We start from the raw sequence: 19,237 nt of genomic DNA, 5'->3' as shown, positions 1-19,237 counted from the left end.
GGTGTACACATTCAAGTGTGGGTGGCGGCCTACCGTTTACCGAACTAAATAAAGGAAAAGCAAAACAAGGCATTCAGAAAGGACATCTTTAGTTCTGAATTTTACGGGACATCTGGCCGGAGCTCCGGAAGGAAGTCCTGGTCGCCATGTCAACTGCGGGAAAGCCAGGCGGCCCTCTCCCGGTGCGCATGCGCAGCGCGCACTCCGCCGGAGGCTCGGCGGCCGAGCAGGAGAGGCGGGGGCGTGCGCATGCGCGCGGCGAGTCCGGCGCGTCCGGCTGAGCGGCGGAAGCGGCGGGCGCTGCTCCCGGGCCGGGCGGCTGGCTGGCTGGTCGGCGCCGCAAGCACCGGCGGGCGGGTGCCTCGCGCCTGCTCTGCGCTGCCCCCGGAACCGCGCCGGCCCGGCGAGCGCGGGCGTCGGCGCCGCGTCCAGCCCTCCGGCCTTCCCAGGCCCGGCCGGCCCGGCGGGGACATGAGCTTCTTCGGCTTCGGGCAGAGCGTGGATGTGGACATCCTGCTGAACGATGCGGACAGCAGGAAGCGGGCCGAGCACAAGACGGAGGATGGGAAGAAAGACAAGTACTTCCTCTTCTACGACGGGGAGACAGTATCCGGGAAGGTGAGCCTGGCGCTCAAGAACCCCAACAAGCGGCTGGAGCACCAGGGCATCAAGGTCGAGTTCATCGGGCAGATTGGTGAGTGCGGGATCCACTCCACCCGGTCCCGCCCCTTGCCCCCGCCCCCGTGCCCCGGTCCCCGACCCTGTCCTCCACCCCCAACCCTGACCCCGACCCTCATCCCTGCCCCTGACCCCGACCGTGCCCCCAGCCCCCGACCCCTGACCCTTGACCCCTGACCTCGCCTCTGACCACCCCCCCACTCCCGCTCACTAACCCCTGGTCCCTGACATGACCCCCGACCTTTGACCCTGCTCCCTAACCCTTGCTTCCTAACCCCCGCCCCCATTACTTCGACTCCGTATCCCCTTTCCGCCGCCCCAGGCCGCGCAGCCTTGTTGCCCACCCGCGGTCGGGGCTCCTTGTTCCTGCCCGGCCTTCGGTGCTGCTGGGCCCGCCCGCAGGTCGTGGCCACCGAGTCCCGCGGCCAGTCCACCCCTTTCTAGTACCTGTGTCCCGCCCGCCTCTCACATCCCACCTTCACCGGGAGCTGTTTGAGAAAGCAGCCCCGCGGGCTCCAGCGTCAGCCCTCTGTCCACCCAGCCGGCGTCCGTAAGACTTCTTGATTAGACCCTAGCCTTCAGCAGACTAATCTTAAAGAAGTGATGCTCCTAAGACCCAAATTAGGTGGTCACAATTTCTCAAGGCTCTAACACTCTTCCAACATGAGTGTTAGCAATTACAGCTAGACGATAAAAGGCAGTAGCAGTACCGAAGATCTGAGAGCTGCCAGTCAGCACGGGGTTGTTTCCATTTCTCTTTGGACTCTCTGTTTATTAAAACTCTCAGGTGCTTCTGAAATAAATTGTCATTGTCATTCGTTCAGGAGTAGATTCACAGTAAATACCCATGTGGCCTGAAAAGACCTCTGGCAGAGAATTCATACCCCATACCAGGCACTGCACATCTGGCCCTGTGTGTGTGTGGGGGGGTGGATTTCCTGCGAAAGCTCATTGAATGCTCACTGTCATTCCCTGAGAGCCCCGCACAGAATCTTGCTCCCCTTTTACAGAGGCAGGAAGTACTGGAGCCCTGGGAAAAGGCCGTGTGGCCTGCCTCTGCAGCCCAGTGCTCAGCCTAGAGTATTGGCTTCTGGTGTTTGAGAAAAGGAAATCAGGTTGAAGGCTGGCTGATCCTATCGGAACCTGTTTGTTATTACTTTAAACCCAGAATACGAGTGGCCTGAAAGGGAGCTGAAGAGTGAGTTTCAGACCCTCTGCTCTCTCGCTTCCGGTTTGGATAGGGTTTCTCAACAGCAGTGCCATCGACATTGTGGGCCTGATCATTCTTTGTTGTGGGTGAGTGTTTAACAGCCTCCTCGGCCTCTACCCGCCAGATACCAGAACCACAGAAATGTCTTATATCCGTGTAAGGTACACTCACTCCTAGCAAAGAGCCACTGGGTAGACAGGATGAACCCACAGCATTCTGTGCTAGGTGTAAGATGTAAGAAGTGGAGAAGTCCTTGCCTACTTAGAATTAGTATTTTTACCGTATAGCTTTAAGGTTATTGCTGGGTTCTTTGGCTCTGCAATGCGAGTGCAGACAAACATGTCTAGCCAGTGTCTGTACCATCATTCCAGGGGGTGACACCTCGCCAATACATGAAAGGTAACCAGAGCGTCCCCTGCCCCCCTGTGCCCAAGCAGTTGTGAAATGAGCTGTTCAGGGGGACACTGGCAAGGCCTCCCTGCAGTCTGAATGAAAGGGAGTTGACAAGGCGCCGTCCCTGCAGTGCCTGGCTTCTTGTCTGTGTCCTGGCATCCCAGGACAGCAGCCCTGCTCAGATTTCTCAGAACCTTTTGTTGCTTCCGTTGATAACTCTTCCTGGGCCCCTGAGCACTCTGGGCTGAGTCCACCCTTGGCTTTGGGGAAGCTGTATCCCTCTCTGGGCCTCAGCTTTCTCATCTGTAAGGCAAGGATAATAACAGAATCATCTTGTTGAGATGTGTAGGGACCAGGCTTTGTGCAGAGTGTGGTGTATTTGTCTCCTGTACCTGAGAGGCTCTATGAACTGACCTCAGTGCACTGGAGCGAGGCTGGTGAGTAAGTTCCCCGTGGTTGTGGTCGTGTGGTTTTCCCCTTCGTTGCTTTCTTGATGCTGCATGAAGTGGGTGGAACTTCAGTCGGGCTCTAAGGTCTGGCTGTACAGATGACACACAGGATGGTCCTACTGCTGGACGGGGGTAAGAACAGCAATGTCATTGTGCTCTGGACATCTTGCTCGTTGGTTTAACTCAGAACTTTTCTTCTTACAAACCATAGTCTCTTGGATTTGCTTCTTTTTTCCTTCTTTCTTTCCTTCCTTCCCTGCTTCCTGGGAAGAGCTCCATAGCTTGAAAATGAAGTGGTTTATGTAATTAACCTTCCTATCCTTATGATTAATTTCTTTTTCCTGCTGATGAAAGTGTATGTGTCCTGCCTGTGCCTTCTGTAGATGGACAGCCTGGTGCGTGATTGAGGGTCAAGCAGAGGGTTTCTTAGGTTAGATAAGGCTCCGTTTATAAGGTACAGACTTCGCAAGGATCTCCTGAGGACTAGAGGTCATGAACGTACGTGAAGTGCAGGGTTTGGCACTCATCGCAAATACTCATAATCCCTGTTAAGCTGGATCCATCCAGAAGTTTCCAGGGGCTGGACCTTTAAAACGTCAGCCCTGATTCCTCTGCCAACAGCCCACGGGACTGTTCACTCCAGACCAGCCTCCCTGCACTTCCTGCCCGGTGTGTTCTCCCAGCAGGCGCGCTCGCCTGAGGGAAAACCTGTGGAAGGGTCTCCCCAGAGTCCAGGCAGAGACAGCTGTCTGGTGATCGTTGCCTCGGTCCTCTTCAGACCCCATTCCTCACAGCAGCCCAGCCCCTGCTCAGAAAAGCTCCTGTCTCGGTCTTGGTTTGAGAGGTGGGCCGGAAGGGGGGCCCTTCTGTCTGCTGGCCCTTCTCATACTGTCAGCTACTCTGGCAACCTCATCCGCATCCATCATTGCAGTGTCCTCTTAGGCTCCGATGACTCCTAATCCTTTGTCCTCACCTGAACTCTCCTCTGAGTTCCACGCTTGGGTTTCTGTCTGCTAGAGTCTCCCGCTGGATACCCCTCAGGTCCCTCAAAGACACATCCAAACCAGAAACCTTTTTCTCTTCCTGCTCCAGCCCCAGCCCTGCTGCTTCTCCTGTTTTCTCCACTCTGACCTGTCACCTGGGTCCATTCAGCCTCAAATCCGGGAGTCCTTGAGGCCCCTCCCTCCCCCTCCTACGCGTCCAACTGGCGTCTTGGTTTGGGTCCTCTCCAGCGGCTCTCTAGGGTATCTCAAGTCTGTGCTTCCTCTCCGCTCTTGGTGCTGCTAACTTTGATGCTTCTGCGTGTAGCAGCCTGACTGGCCTTCCTGCCTTTGTTTGCCTTTTCTTGCAGTTCGTCTTTTGTAAGAGTGAACTTTCTAAACGTCAGTGCTGACATGGTCAGTCACCTGCTTAAAATTCTTCTTGTTGGCTCCCTGCTGGTTGAAGGGGAGAAGTCACCCAGCTCTTTCCCGAGCTGCCTCTGCCTTTCTCCGGCCGAGTCTCTGCGACCCTTCGCTCCTGCCACGTGTGCTTTCCTCAAAGTATCATGTTCCTTCTAGAGGGGTCTTGGCCTCTTCCCTTTGTATATGAACATCCTTCTGCAAAGAATGGCCTTCCACCCAAGCTCTCACTCATTCTTAAAGCCCAGCAGGCATGACACCCGTCAGAAAGCCTTCCCTGGCCTCCCCTGGCCGACCGAAGCCCTTCTTCCACCGTTATTCTAGAGGCCTTGTGATTCCTCCCTTAACATAAGGAGTTAAGAGTTGTCGGGCCCCCGTTCAGTGCTGCACCGACAGCTCAGCTGTTGCCCCTGATTCATCCACCTGTTGTGTGCATTTGTCTGTCCTCCTCCTCAAGTTTTTGAGCCATGTTGGGATTCTTCCTGCGTCTACTGTGCACTTCCCAGTGGCTTGGTCTGTGTTCCAACAACACCAGCAAATGTGTGGTGAGGGCACCCCCATGTCACTCGATGGCCCATGTTTTTAGAAGAACACAGTGTGGCACGTAAGGAGTATTGAGGGAAGTTCTGTAATTAGAAGTTGGAGAGACCATTTTTTAGGTGGAATCGTTGGGAGAACACTTGTGGAGGGTGTCGGGCCACCTTGGAGACTGATGGGGTTAAATAAACTAAAGGTAATTAGACAGTCACACTTGCAGAGGAGGGAGGACCTGAATGTACCCCTGCACTCCAAAGCCAGAGAGAGAACTTCTGGATTTTTTTTTTTCAGTTTTTTAAAATAATGCCACTGGGTGAATCTAAACTCATCAGCCCCAGTCGAGCCTGTGCTGGTTAAAGACTCTGGAGGCCTTCTGTATTTTAATTCATTAAGCCATGAGTGCCAAGTGAGAGGCACACTGATTCTCACCTACTAATAGTCTGCTGCAGGGCTTGGAGCAGAACGGCGGCTGGCTGGGCACGGGCGGCCCAGAAACATTACTGCTCCTGCAGGTTTACCAGGCCCAGGAGGTCCAAGTGGACGTGGCGAGCGTGAATCTTGACCAGGTTGCCAGTCAGCAGACAGCAGCTGGGAAAATCAGGATGAAGAGCAGGCTGTTTGAAAGAGGTCTTTTTGCCCTGGTTGGCTTAGGTTTTTTCAAAGACCAGCATGAAGCCTAGCCCAGCAGCGAGTCTCAGGGCGCCTTTCACGGGATGACCCCATGGGGCAGGACTGGCTCAATTTCCTTCCAGAGTGGCGAATTCACTCCTCAGCCATTGGTGGCGAGTTTCATGGTGAAAACATCCTGACTACAGAAGTCATTTCCTCCTGTTGGACTGGGACGGGGAAGTTACCTTAAGAAAGAACCGGTCAGTTCCTCCTTCTGGCTTGAAATGGCTGGTCCCTGTGGGCTTTGGAGGTTGGGGAGAACTCGGGGTAACTTGGGAAGAAAGAGGCAGTTGACAGTCTCTTTAGGGCAGACCTCCTGCTAGAACAGTCTTGGGTTTTCTGTTTTAATTTATGCAAGAGGAAACCAAACTTTCTGGCACATAGTGAAGTACAGCTGCTATTTCTGCCCCTTTGCCCCACAATGTTTCCAGAAGCCTTGCAAATGGCTTATAAAGTGTACATTAAAAAGCCCAGTCAAGCCCCACTCAGACTACGCACTGGCCACTCTTTCATGATGTTTGGGGGGAGGCGGGGAAGCCCTGGGAGGACGTGCCGCCAGCAGGAAGGCCCTGTCCCCCCGGGGGTCCCAGCCCAGCCAGGCGTCTCTGCTGGGACCCCTGGTGCCAGCGGTCTCAGTGCTCTGTGAACACTGTGGATCCTTCTCTGGTTTGTTTCTCATGTTGCCTCTGAGGCTGTGTGAGCACATTTGTGTGTTTTTCCATCCTTCTCTTCCCATCTTTCTCTTGACCCCGGGATTTCCCACTTAAAGTTCACAGACATTGGGGCTTCGTTCCGCCTGCTTCTGTCCCCTGAAACTATGGCAGAATCCAGTGCTTGGGAACGGAGGCACCACTTTCCCCAGTTAAGGAGTCAGTGCCCATCAACAGAGACTCCAGTAGCAAAGGACCAGCAAGAGTGAGTGGACGGGCCCTTGTCACAGGCTGGCCACTGGCTCTGTTCCTACCTGGTCACTGCACTTCCTTACCTTGGTTGGGGGCACAGTTGTTGGATTTCAAAACGAGGGATGGCTGTTCACCTTTCCCCAGCACCCACTGCCCGGAAGGTTTGAACTGCCCTCCCCCTTTGGCGGCTTTGTGGGTCATCACTCCCTACCCAGAGCGCTGCCTGCTGCTGATTCCACTTGGTGTTTGGAAGAGAAGGTGGATTGTTTGTAACGTAAGGTGGATCCAAGCGTAACTATGTAGGAAATCAGCACAAACTGTGCTCACAGGGTGCACTGGGTGTGCATACAGAAGCAGCGGCACTGGCTGGTGCCTGATCACACTACTGTTCCCTTCTCGAGCTGGACACACCTTAGGACAGAGCCCACTGTGCTTTCCGATGCCTCGCTGCCCGGGGAGAAGAGGCTCCGGGGGTGGCGCTGTCAGGGCCAGCGGCCAGGGCAGCAAGGCCGACGGCACCCCTGGAACCGCATTCCCCTCCCGAGCGTCCCCACGGCAGGCCTGGACACTGTGTCGGCTCTGGGAGGCAAGACTCTGGTTTCTTGAGCCCAAGAAGGCTTTGATCCTGGGGTGCTCAGACCTTTGCTGTCTGGGGTCTGCCCTAGCCCCGGATGCTCTGAGAGAGCTGGTGCACTGTGCTCCAGAGAGGCAAGCCAGGCCTGGCGGGCGGTTGTCCCAGGCACGCCTCCCTGTGGCCCTGTCTCTCCCCAGGCAGCCAACGGCAGAAGTGACGAGAGTACACTGCCTGCTGCCTGTCCTGCTGCAGGGCGCCCACGGGTGGTCCCTTGACTGTAACGTGGCCACGCAGGGTCACAGTCGGTATTAAGTGTCCCTGCTGCACAGCCGGGGACTAGGGGTGCCAGGAAGCTGGGGACATAGGTCTTATCTCTAACGACCATGCCTGGAGCAAAAGTTAACACACAGCAGAGTACAAACAGGCATATATCATCTAGGACAAATAGGTGGCATGACTCATAATAAACAGCAGAACTGTTTCCAGGGGAGGATGGGAGAAGAGCAGTGCTCCTCAGACTGTGGTCCCTGGACCAGCAGGAAGCATCTCTGGGAGTCTGTTAACAGTGTCCATTCTCAGGCCCCACCCCAGACCCCCGGAATCAAAAACACTAGGGGTGGGGCCCAGCCATCTGTGTGTTAACACAGCTCCCGGTGATTCTGATGTTCACAGAAGTCTGGGGACCCTGAGCTTAGATGTGGGGCGTCATTACAGCCCCTCTGTCCCGTCGGCCACATAGGCTCCTCTCTGAAGGGTAGAGGCAGCTAATACTTCCGGAGCATTTGCCCTGGCTTAAATACCACTCCGAGTCCTTTACCTGCATCACCTCGTCCTGTGCTCACAACACCTGGAGTGCGTTATGTTGCTACCCCCATTTTTCCAGATCCTAGAAGTAGATGCAGTCCAGCGGGAGACCTGGGACCCTACGCCAGTCACCGACCCCACTGTGCCTCAGTTTCCTTGTCAGTTAAATGGGTGATAGGGCCGTCCTACCTATCTCACAAGGTGGTTATGAGGATGATGTGACTGAATAACTATGAATATGCTTTCCAAAGTTAGAAGTAGTTTTAAATGTGTTTAAGGAGATGTGGCCTTTCGATCGCAGTCCCCCTGGTGTGTCCCTCACGGGTGCTGCCCGGTGCCCTGGAGCAGGGGTGTGTCGGGTTCTGGCTGTGCTCCAGGGACGGGGTCTCTACGCAGGGTGTTTGGAAGGGGCGGGAGAGGGCGCCCCGGGTTCTGGGCTGCAGCACAGGGGCAGGGCAGGAAGCGAGGGAGCCATAAGGCAGACTGGAGGCTCTGTGTGTTGGCGGAGGCTCCTGCAGCTGGGAGCCCCCTCACCGGGCGCGTGGCTCAGGGTCTGGTAGAGCCGGCCGATGCTCTCCCTGCAGAACTCTACTACGACCGCGGGAACCACCACGAGTTCGTGTCCCTGGTGAAGGACCTGGCCCGGCCCGGAGAGGTCACCCAGTCGCAGGCCTTCGACTTTGAGTTCACCCACGTGGAGAAGCCCTATGAGTCCTACACTGGGCAGAATGTGAAGCTGCGGTAAGTGGCGCCCCCAGGGTGCCCCGTGTGGACGGGCCCTGACGCCGTCCCGTTTCTGAGGCTCTTTGTGGCTGTAGGGAAGGTGTGCTGCGGGGGCTGTGTGTGTGTGCAGTGGCCCTCCCTCCAGGAGGAGTGTTCCTGGCTTGTCTGTCCGTTTCTAGAGTGTCAGTATCCCCACCGTGGCCACTTTCGAGGCACTGACCCAGCACCCCTGAGTGCAGAGTTGAGAGGTATGCACCTGCCCCTCGACAGCACGCTGCTGCACAGACACCAGATGTCACCCCCCCTCCCTGGCCCAGGAGCAGAGAGGACCGTGACACACCAGAATAGCTAGGATATTACCTTTGTTCTTAATATAATTCATTTGATTGCAGGTGTCTATAATTTAATTTTAAATGTTGTGATTAACAGCTGATTCTGAAAGTTCCCGAAAGTTGGACACTCGGCTTTCACACACCCCTGGCTGGGCCTCAGGGCCACTGATCCTCATCCAGCTCTGCATGAGATGGTGGCAGGGTCCTGAGCTCTGTCACTTGAGAAGCAGGTCATAGATTCGGATTCTAATCCTAGACCCGTCCTCTCCATATTGTGAGACGATGAGGGAGTAAAACGTAACACAGTAGGACAAGTTTTAAAACATTAATACACACCTTTTAAGTACGTGGGATTGTTTTCCTTGTTCCAGTCTTGGAAACTCTGCAGGTGGGGACTGATTCCAGGGCCTCCGGGGTATGTGATGTCACTCTGGATGCCTGGCTCCAGGTCTTGGGTGTCACCGGAGGCCTGCATGTGGCATGGTGTGGGCTACTGCAAGCTCTCCCCTCTCCTGTCAGAAGAGGGGCTGCAGGCTCTCCTCTCCAGCCTGTGCAGAGAGGTCTAAGCGCTGGCGCTGCCCCACTTCAGCAGCGTTGCGTGACTGCACTCGGAAGGCAGCAACGGCGAGGAGTATCTAGTCGTCACTTAAGCTGGGCTTGGGGCTTATTGCTATTTAATTTGATGTTTTGCAGTGGACTTCTCATAAATGTTCTTATGTCAGAAAGAAAGGTGTTGAAAACAGTATGGCACTTCTTCAAAATAGAATTACCATATGATTCATCAATTCCACTTCTGTGTATAAATCCCAAAGAAGTGAAAGCAAGGACTCAAACAGATTTATGTACGCTCACATTTGTAGCAGCATTATTCACAATAGCCGAAAAGTGGATACGACCCAAGCGTCTATGAGTAGATGAGTGGATGAAGAACACGTGCATCCACACAGTGGAACAGTATTCAGCCCTGAAAAGGGGGGAGATCCCGACACCTGCTACGGCATGGATGAGCCTTGAGAACATTGACATAAGCCAGATACAAAGAGACAAATACTGATGCCACTTTTTAAAGCAGTTAGACAGTCAGAATCAGAGGTAGAAAGTAGAACGGTGGTTGCCAGGGGCTGGGGAGTTAGCGGTTGATGGGGCACAGTTTCAGTTGGGGGAGGTGAAGACGTGGAGATGGACAGTGGTGACCGCCGCCCAACACCGTGAGTGTACTTAATGCCACTGAACCGTGCACGTAAAAATGGTTAAAGCGGTACATTGTGTTATATATATTGGAGGGGAGGATCCCCCCCACCGTGTCAGGTTCGTTGGCGGGGGCTCTGCAAATCGGACGGATGGAAGACGGACTGGCCAGAGGCAAGCAAGCAGGTGTATTCCCGTGTGCATTGTGCTCTCACCTGAGCTCTGGCCGGTGACTGAGGGGCAGCTGAACTTGGGCTTACGCAGCCTCTTAACAGAGCAGTGAGGAGGCAGAGAAGGGGCCCTGCGGCTCGAGTTGTGGGAAGCACGGCGAGAGGCTCGCTTTGGTGAGGAACGCTCTGTGGGCGGCACCCCAGCGGCTCCCCGGATGCACAGCCTTTCCTGGTGGAGAGGGTCCCCGGAGTCGGTCTTGTGTGCCCTGTTCCCTGTTGTTTTCAGCTCAATAGAATCCTCTTGCCAGAGTGGCATGTTTTGGGGCGCATGCTCTGCACCCTGTATTTTGTAGTTTATATCACAATGAAAGAAACGCGTTACTATCTAAAGTAGACAAAGACTTTTGGATTCATGCTGAGAAAGGAGGTAAAACCGGGAACGTTAGTTAGTGGAAGATGTAAGTTCCAGATTAAGGGCTTGTGTCTTATTACAGGCAGAGGGGAAACATGAAAAGATTACTTTGGACTCCTTTTCCTTTGTTTTTAGGCAGGGCGGTGGTTCTGTCAGAAGATTGAAGTCACTAGGTCGTATTTGATGGGTGGGTGGAGTGTTGGGTCAAGGCTGTGGGAAGGCTTGTGTGAGGTCCTGAGTTTTCCTTTAGTGGACACCATGGGAACCGGCAGAAAACAAGGAATTTAATAGACGCCAGCAGAGTTGACCATTGAGTGGAGATGCAGACATAGGGCCATCAGGAGGAGGAGATGACCTGTAGGTGAGGCGATTCATCCAGTTCCAGGGAGGAGTTTGAAGCACTGGCAGAACAGACGATTGGAAATGCAAGCCTGTCGCTCAGGACGGAGGAATGCACTGTCGGAAATCACCTGCTCAGAGGTGGTGACTGATAGGTTTTTTCCAGGAGGGGAGCTCTGGGAGAGGAGAGCCCGGGACCTACTGGGACTCTTGGGGACCCTACTGGGCCTCTTGGGGATGGAGGAGGAGCGGGGTGATGCTTGAAGGAGGAGGGAGTATTTTACGCTGTAATGCAGAGCTGATGCCAAAAAAAAAAGCCCCTGGACTTGGCAGCTGGGAGCCCTGTGCTCCCTTTGGGAGGGCAGCTCCTGTTGGGTGGTAGAGACGGAAGCTGGGGCGAGGCATAGGGGCTGGGGACGAAGCTGCAGGGTTAGAACAGGACCCCCGGACAGCCGTCTCTGAGGAAAGGTAGAGTGTGGGCCCTGGGGCGTGTCCTGGGGATTGATGGCTTTGGGACCTTTTATAAACTCAGGAAGAAGCTTTAGCTGGAGAGAAATTGGATGTGTTGAGAAAGTTGGGAAGTTGAAGCATCAAGATGCCAGACCGTAGTTCTCTACCACGGGTCCTGTGTTAGAATCACTGGGGGGTGGGGAGGGGCTTTAAAAAATATAGATCCCCGTGTCCCTCTCCAGAGCAATCATGTGGCAGATGCGCCCCGGGGTGAGTCCCCTGCGCCTCCAGACTGCTGGCGCAGGAGAGGTGCTCGAGCAGCTGGAAGCTTCATGGAGCCTTCCCTTCTACACTGCTGCCAGGCCCCACTCCAAAGGGCGTGGGGGCTTGAGGGCCTGAGCCGTAGGGCAGGCTGGAGCCACGTCTGGGGCTGCGTGGAGGGAGCAGGAAGGAGAGGGCGGCCGGGGGGTGGTGGGGCCGCAGAGGAGGGCCACCAGGGTCCCCACCAAGGCCTACCAGCCCAGCTTTGTTAGAGGGCCGCACAGAGTTAAGTCAAGGGGACGAGGGGTGTGGGGGGCGCCACACTGAAGGGCTGGCTGGCGGTCAGGCGTGGCTCACTGCCCTTCAGCGCTGTGTCTCTCCCTCTTTCTAACGTGTCCCAGGACCCTAGGCTCAGGTGGAGACCATCCTTGTTCAGGCCTGGGGCTCTCCCACCTCGGCTGCTTTAGTTCTAAGGCCTGCTCCTCCTGAAGGTGCCCCTCTCTCCCCACAGCACTTGATTCCTGCCTCTGAATGGACACTTTCCATGTGTTCTAGTTTTTCTGTTGATTTGCCCGTCTCCCCCAGGGGACGATGAGTCCCCGTGAGACTCCATCTTATCCGTCCTAGGCCCGGCAATAAACGTGCGCGATGCACCGCTGACCTGATTTCTCCATTATCTTATTCCTGTTGTTTAACTGTGAGGGACTTGAAAAATGCTCTTTGATCGAATATTGTTAAATAAACAGCATGCAGACATAAGAGTATACTATCCCTGTGCCCATAGAGCCGGGAGTTAGTTGAAGAAGTGGAAGCTGTACACAGTGCCTGGCAGGTGGCAGTGAGGCTGCTGTTGAGGTGCAGAGAGAGGCGTCACCTCTTACCTTGGAGCTCAGGCTCAGAGGAGGGTTGGGGAAAGGCCTTTGATCTCCCTGGAATTGTAATTGCAGGATTTTGTGTCTGAGTGCATTTTCCTGGGAAGGGGGTGCCCGGCGGTGAATTCTCAGAGCGGCCAGAGCCCTAGGGGGGTGACCTCTACCAGGGGTCCTCTGCGGAGTGGGCTCTGGAGGCTGGGAGAGGCCCTTCACCGCACGTCTGCGTCCCTCAGGTATTTCCTTCGCGCCACCATCAGCCGCCGCCTCAACGATGTTGTCAAGGAGATGGACATCGTGGTCCACACGCTGAGCACGTACCCGGAGCTGAACTCCTCCATCAAGATGGAGGTTGGGATCGAGGACTGTCTGCACATCGAGTTTGAGTACAACAAATCCAAGTGAGTGTCGGGCCCGGCTGGTTGGTGGTGACCTTGCCGGGGCGGCCACAGAGATAACGCGGTGGATGTGTGCGCAGGCCGGCCGAGGTCGCGGGCTAGGAAAGAGCTGCATCTCACTGCAGCTGAACTGTACTAACTTAAGAGGGCAAACTTCAGTTAAACATCCTAGGAGGTCTTTCAAAGTCACGCGACACTAACTTTAAAGTATTTGTTTTGGATTCTAGGTACATCTGTTTCCTTCTACTGATGAGATTAACCTCAGAATACCATTCTATTATCATTTGTATCCTGTATACAGTGAGTCTTTAGAAACCAAAGTGAGGAAAGCCAAGTTGACTGCTTCCTCCTTGAATTAAAATGAATTGTAACAAAGAATATCTGATGCCTTTTTATAAAGGTCTTTAAGTAATTTTATTTTAACTGGCCATATATGTTTTAAACTGTGCCTGCTATTACAACATCCAAATACGTAAGCGCTTGTAAATCACAAAACTTACTGACAGTTCAAAAATGTACTGCAAGCAGCTTTCTTTTTAATATGATACATTCCTGAAAATGTTCGAAATCAAATATGCAAAAGTAAACGTGTCTTCTATTCACAGAGAACTAACCCTCCCCCCGCGAGTCTCTAATGAGGGGTTCTCCCCGTGGGGAGGCCTCACCTCAGACCCGCTGGCCTCCAGAGGCTCGGAGGGTGGAGGCCTGAGCGGCGGCTCTCCCATGAAGGGCTGGGAACACACGTGCTTCCCAGGACAGGGGGAGGGAAGGCCGTTTCCCGCCGCCGCCTGGCCTGGTGCTGAGCGTGGCCCCGATGGGCCCCTACAGGACAGGCAGGGCAAGTCTGGAGCAGGCCCCTGCGCTTCCTCCTCATGGTCTTGGGGCTCACGGGCCTTCCTGGGACAGAGCCCCCCAAAATGCCTGCCCACCAGCGCCCCAGCCTCCTAGTGAAGGGGGTGCCACCTCGAAGGCGCTCAAGCAGCCGCAGCCAGCAGTGCAGTCAAGACCAAGGTGAGCGTGAGACAGGTGTGTCACAGACTGGACGGGCTGGACCGGGTCCTGCCCTTGCAGAGCAGGGTGCCCTGTGAGTGCCAGGCCATCTGAACAGACAGGAAGAGCCTGGAGCTTAGGACAGCGTCCCGTTCTGCCACTAAGGACTTGGGCTCAGGTTAGCAGGTACTAAGACTTCTGTACTTGGGGTTTCTCATCTGAAAAATGAGGGGTTTGGTCAGGTCAGTGGAAGGGTGCCGTGAAGGAGGAGCGGGTCCCGGGCGCCACGCGCGGCTCCTTTGTGTTTCTTGTGTGTAAGATTTCATTTAGAACAAAGGAACGTTCGATCTTTAGACATTTGAATGCCCAGAGAATCTGTGCTCTGAGCACTCCTTCTAATGCGCTGCAAGCAGCAGAGTTCTGCTCTCCTCAGTCCTTGTGCGTCCGCCATCTCCCCAGGCAGGCTGGAGGCAGAAAGGTGGCGTGAAGTGGTGGGGACACCCCAGGCCTGCAGGTTGGGAACCTGGGTCCACACCCACGTCTGCCCCTCCTCGGATCCCACCACGTCATCTGTCTTCTTTGCACTCCCTAGGGCTCCTCCCCTGTGATCCGGGAGCTCGAATCCTCAGGTCCCCCGTCCTGAGCTTCAGGTTGAAGGTTTGCTTTCTGCGGCCACACCTGGTACAGAGCAGCCCTGCTGCCGGCTGGGAAGGCCCAGTTCCTGGAAGCGGGAGGAAGAGCCGGGACCTGGTCCCCGCACTTGCGGGTCAGCCCCTCACACCAGAGTCTCTAAAACTCATGCACTCGTTAACGCGCTGAGCAGAGGGTGACGGAACCGCGCTCTGAGGTGCAGGCGGGACAGCAGAGGGGAAGTGACGCAGGTTCAAGTGTAGAAGGTCATTGGGACTCGCCCCGCGGGGCAGCTTGGGGGGCAGCACCCTCTCCTGGAACCAGGAGGCCTGTCACGTGTGGGGGCCGCACCTCTCACCTTCCTCTCCGCAGGTACCACTTGAAAGATGTCATCGTGGGGAAGATCTACTTCCTGCTGGTGAGGATCAAGATCAAGCACATGGAGATAGACATCATCAAGCGGGAAACGACAGGCACGGGCCCCAACGTATACCACGAGAACGACACCATTGCCAAGTACGAGATCATGGACGGCGCGCCCGTGAGAGGTGAGCTCCGGCCCCATGGCCTCGGCCCGGCCCCAGTGTTGGAGGGGCTTCAGGGATCATCCTGTCAAAGTTAGGTGGCCTGGTAGCCTGTAATTTCTTAATCTCTAACTGTGCACTGTGGGTCCCGAGAAGGAGGAGAAGGAGGCCGGGGGTGTGGAGCTCAGGCCCTGCTCACCTTCACCCAGCAGACATCCATGTGGACCTCGTTTATAGACTGAGCTTGTACTGGAGTTTAAATCTCAAGAGTTATGTCTGTTAAAAAAACAAAAGACGTTTGAAAAGCACCAGTTGAGCAGATACAGTTTGAATGCTCTGTTTACACTTTCCTGTTGACATTCTGAATTTCTTTGCTGCTGGGGGGCAAGAGATTAAAGTAGAATCCTCATTTCTGTTACTTAGTTCCAGCTCAGGTAAAACGAGTCACGCTCTGAATTCATTCGCCAAGTACAGACACCCTGGCCGACACTTCTAGTGCTGCACACAGCGCCGGCGTGACCTCTGGGACGAGTGGAGCTGAGAGCTGGGTGGGAAGCTGTGTGATTATTGGGAGGGGCAGTCATGTATGTTCTTCGTTGGCTCTGCAGCAGCTGATGATGAAGCGTTTTCACGTAGCAGTGCTTGGTGCTGCTGAGGTTTCATTCAGTTTTTTTCCCAGTCTGCTCCACATGGAAGGAGGGGTGTCATAGCTTTCTCAGGCCCTCGGGCGTCACCAGCGGGGTCCTCGGGGCAGGGCTGAGCCATCCTGCCTGCTTGTTCCATGCTGGGCTGAGCTCACCCTCCCTGTGGCACTGACAGGACACCGAGAGAAGCACAGAGCAGTGCGAAGTGAAACAGGGTTCGTGTTTGGCTTTAGGCTGCACTGTAGGTTTGGACTTTCTAAGCAGAATTCTGCCCTGATTTTGTTCCACTTATCTTAGGAGAGGCACAGTGTTAGAGCTGGAAGGGATCTAAAATATTATGTAGTCTGATATCATAATTTTCCCCATGAGAAAATGAAAGTCCACGGAAAGCACCAGACTTACTCAGAGTCATACCTCGGGTCAGTGGAGAGAACTGGGTCCAGAGAGAAGCTTTTCTGTTTTCCAGACCACCACACCCTGCCAACTCATCTAGGGGGGAGGCGTACAGGGTGGGGGCTATGCTAATTGGGAGGGAGGGAGGTGGCATCAGAATTGCTGGGTGACATGGTGGGTTAGCTGGGGTTTGACAGTGGCTCTTAAACCCAACAACTATACACACTAAATGAGTCAGAAGACGCTTACCTAGCATTCTTGGGCTGTTCACACTCACCAGGCAGCGGCAGGCGCCTCCCCGAAGGCAGAAGTGTTGGCTTGGGTGTCCAACCCCCCTCAGGCGGCCCCTCCACTGTGGTGTAAGGTGGGGCCCCCCTGCCCCCGCCCTGACTCCCGCCCGGCCCTTGCAGGAGAGTCCATCCCCATCCGCCTCTTCCTGGCGGGCTACGAGCTCACGCCCACCATGCGGGACATCAACAAGAAGTTCTCTGTGCGTTACTACCTCAACCTGGTGCTGATTGACGAGGAGGAGCGGCGCTACTTCAAGCAGCAGGTGAGCCTGCCGCCCCCAGAGCCCCGGCTGCCCAGACAGAATCAGAGGGCACCGTTCCCGCCCAGGTCAAGCAGGGCGGGACGGGGATGGGGGGCGAGCTGGTTAGTCTCTGTGCCACTTAGTTTACCCCGAGCCCCACAGCAAGGATGGGGGTTCCCAGTTGACGCCCAGAGTCTGCTTTCTCGGGCCCGGCCCCTGCGGCTGCTCTGCCCTCCCAGCCACACCGTCAGCAGGCACCCGGGGCCCAGAGGTGTGGACGGCTGCTGTCATCGGTGAAATATGAGCGGAGGCTTTTGCCTAAGGTTCCCGGGAGAAGGCAGAGCCTCTGGGACCCTCCCCAGGCCTCCCTCTCACGTGTCGCCTGCCCCCCCAACCCGCCCATCCTGCAGGAGGTGGTGCTGTGGCGGAAGGGCGACATCGTTCGGAAGAGCATGTCCCACCAGGCAGCCATCGCCTCGCAGCGCTTCGAGGGCACGGCCCCCCTGGGGGAGGCGCGGACCCCCGGCCAGCTGTCCGACGGCAGCAGCAGACAGTAGGCCTGGGGCCAGGAAGCTGCTGGGCTCCCACCCCGGCTCCAGGCCCCCAGGCACCAGCGGCCGGGGCAGCAAGATGCTCAGCTGACCCGCTACTCGCAACCTGAAAACAAATCATGTTCTTGATGTAAATTCTTTTTCCTGAAGAACCTAAGGGGTTGGGGTTGGGAGGGAGTGTCTCTGGGACGCTGTGGCTCATGGGAGCGTAGGGAGAGGGGGCGTCCCGGGGAGATGCCTGGGCCGCAGGAGCACAGCACGGCCGGGCTCTGAGCCGCCCGGGACAGGAGCTAGGGGCGGGGGGGCGTCCCACGGGCGGTCCTGTCTCACACTCCCCTCCCCCATCCCTTAGCGAGTGGCAGAGGGTGTGGTGCCCGCCCCGCTCTAACTGGCGGTGAGGGTTCAAGACCAGGAAGCTGCCTCCTTGGGAGTCTCGGATGTGGTGCTTTGGAGCCTCCACAAGCCACCCTCCTCTGGCCCTTCTCTCACCGCTGGGACCGGGCACCTCCCAGGGACTCTGGTCAGTCATGTCCTGTATGGAACGGGAGCTTGTGGTAGGGCCTTTGGCTGATGTCCCTGGGCACAAAGACATCTGTGTCACCTGTGGATGGCAACTGGGTGGACCTCGACGGCTGTGCGTAGTGCGGGCAGCCCTGAGGGCCGGAGGTCCTCAGCCCCGGCCCCTGAACGAGGACATCTTTCCCCCGAGGAGAGGTCTGGGAAGGGCCCGTTCTCTCCACCTCCCGGGAGTGGACCCTCTTGGCTCCCTGCTGCCCATCGCACTCCTGGGAACTGGGGCTTGGTCTCAGGCACGTAGCAGCTTTGTGCTCACCCTGCGAGCTGGGGGAAAGGGGAGGGCCTCCTGAGCCGCCATCCTCCCCACCAGCCGGCTGACCAGAGCTTAGGACCATTGGTGTTCTGTGTATGTGGACGCTCTCGTCATGCTAGAGAGGGTCTCCCGCTGTTGCCCTGCACCGCACCTGTCCTGTTAAGGGTGTGGATGTCCTTCCTGTGTCCTGTTGGCCTCTCTTCCCTTCTAGAAAGACCAAGCAGACCCCCATGGCCAGCAGGTACAATAGTTGGTGGTCTGAGTTCTCTGTCGTTTGGGAAGCAGAGGGCTTGGTTCTTGTGTCATCTTTCAGTTAGTGTGGAAAACGGGGACCCGTCTTTTCCTCGGAAATTGGTGCAGCGGTAGGCCCCGGACTGGGCAGGGCTCACGGATCAGAGCTGAGATGGGAGGGAAGGGCGTTTGGGGTGACGCTCAAGGTGGACTGGGGGCAGAAGAACCAAGCAAGGGAAGCTGGTTCCCCCAGGCTGGACCCCGGGTTCAGGTGTGAAAGGACAGTCCCCGTGGGGACAGGACCACCTGTGCAACTGCCCCTGGATTATCAGGGTCGGGGGCCTAAGCGTGGGAGAGGCAGCTCCTGTGTCCCTCGCCTTCTCCGGAGCGTGAGCTGGGGCTCTGGCGCCTCCCACGACAGCTGACCCCTTAACTACTAGGTACCCGCCGATCCCTCTGCCTTCCAGCCGACCACAGCTTCACTTCCCAACCTTCCCGGCACCTGACGCCCGTCTCCTGAGAGAACTAGAGGTAGAATTTGCTTCTGTCCTCTCGGGAGCGTCTGTTCTTTCCCCTGCCCCATTCTCTGCCTCTTTGTGCATCGGGGAAGGGGAGGCCCATCCCCGGGACCCTGGCAGAGCACAGGGACTGAACCAAGAAGTGCGGCCTGGGGTTGGGCAGCTGCGGTGTTTACAAGTTTCTCAATGTGCGTCTTTTCAATGGCTGTTTTCAACAAAGCAGTCTGTTTCAGCTGTCTCCCTGATTAAAGCAAGCCCCTGGGCTCGGAGGAATCCTGCCCACAGTCCACCAGACTCTGTGGTGTCTTCTTACTGCCCTGCCGCACACAAGGGGAGACGCCCCGCCCTGACCCACGACACCTGCCCTCCTAGTGTCAGTGGCCCCTGGTGAACAATGACACCCGCTTTATTAATGCCTGTTTTAGACAAGCACATGGCTGAGAAAGGAATTCTGGTTTTACTCCAGTCTGGCAACTTGTCCTGAGACTGCTGGTTTTACCCACTCTGGGACCAGGTAATTCAGGGGTGGGTAAGGAAGGCTGGTGTAGAGACAATCCATGTTAGTGGGTGTCAGCAGACTGGGCCCTGCATCTGGCCGAGGGGATGTAAAAACGTACAGTGGAGTATTCTACCCCCA

General features: G+C 56.0%; 1 protein-coding gene across 1 annotated transcript; it reads left to right on the top strand.

The window, feature by feature from the left end:
* Positions 1 to 279: 279 nt before the first annotated feature.
* VPS26B (VPS26 retromer complex component B) lies at positions 280 to 18,887 on the top strand. Its single transcript, XM_081240173.1, has 6 exons — positions 280 to 694; positions 8,201 to 8,357; positions 12,597 to 12,761; positions 14,751 to 14,926; positions 16,350 to 16,492; positions 16,882 to 18,887. The coding sequence occupies exons 1-6, from the start codon at positions 472 to 474 to the stop codon at positions 17,026 to 17,028; spliced, it is 1,011 nt and encodes a 336-aa protein (XP_081096299.1). The 5' UTR covers positions 280 to 471; the 3' UTR covers positions 17,029 to 18,887.
* The last annotated feature ends 350 nt before the right edge of the window (positions 18,888 to 19,237 follow it).

Source organism: Mesoplodon bidens, assembly GCF_964165515.1.
Source record: "Mesoplodon bidens genome assembly, chromosome: 7".
NCBI classification, from domain to species: Eukaryota; Metazoa; Chordata; class Mammalia; order Artiodactyla; family Ziphiidae; genus Mesoplodon; species Mesoplodon bidens.
This window is presented reverse-complemented; position numbering and strand designations above follow the sequence as displayed.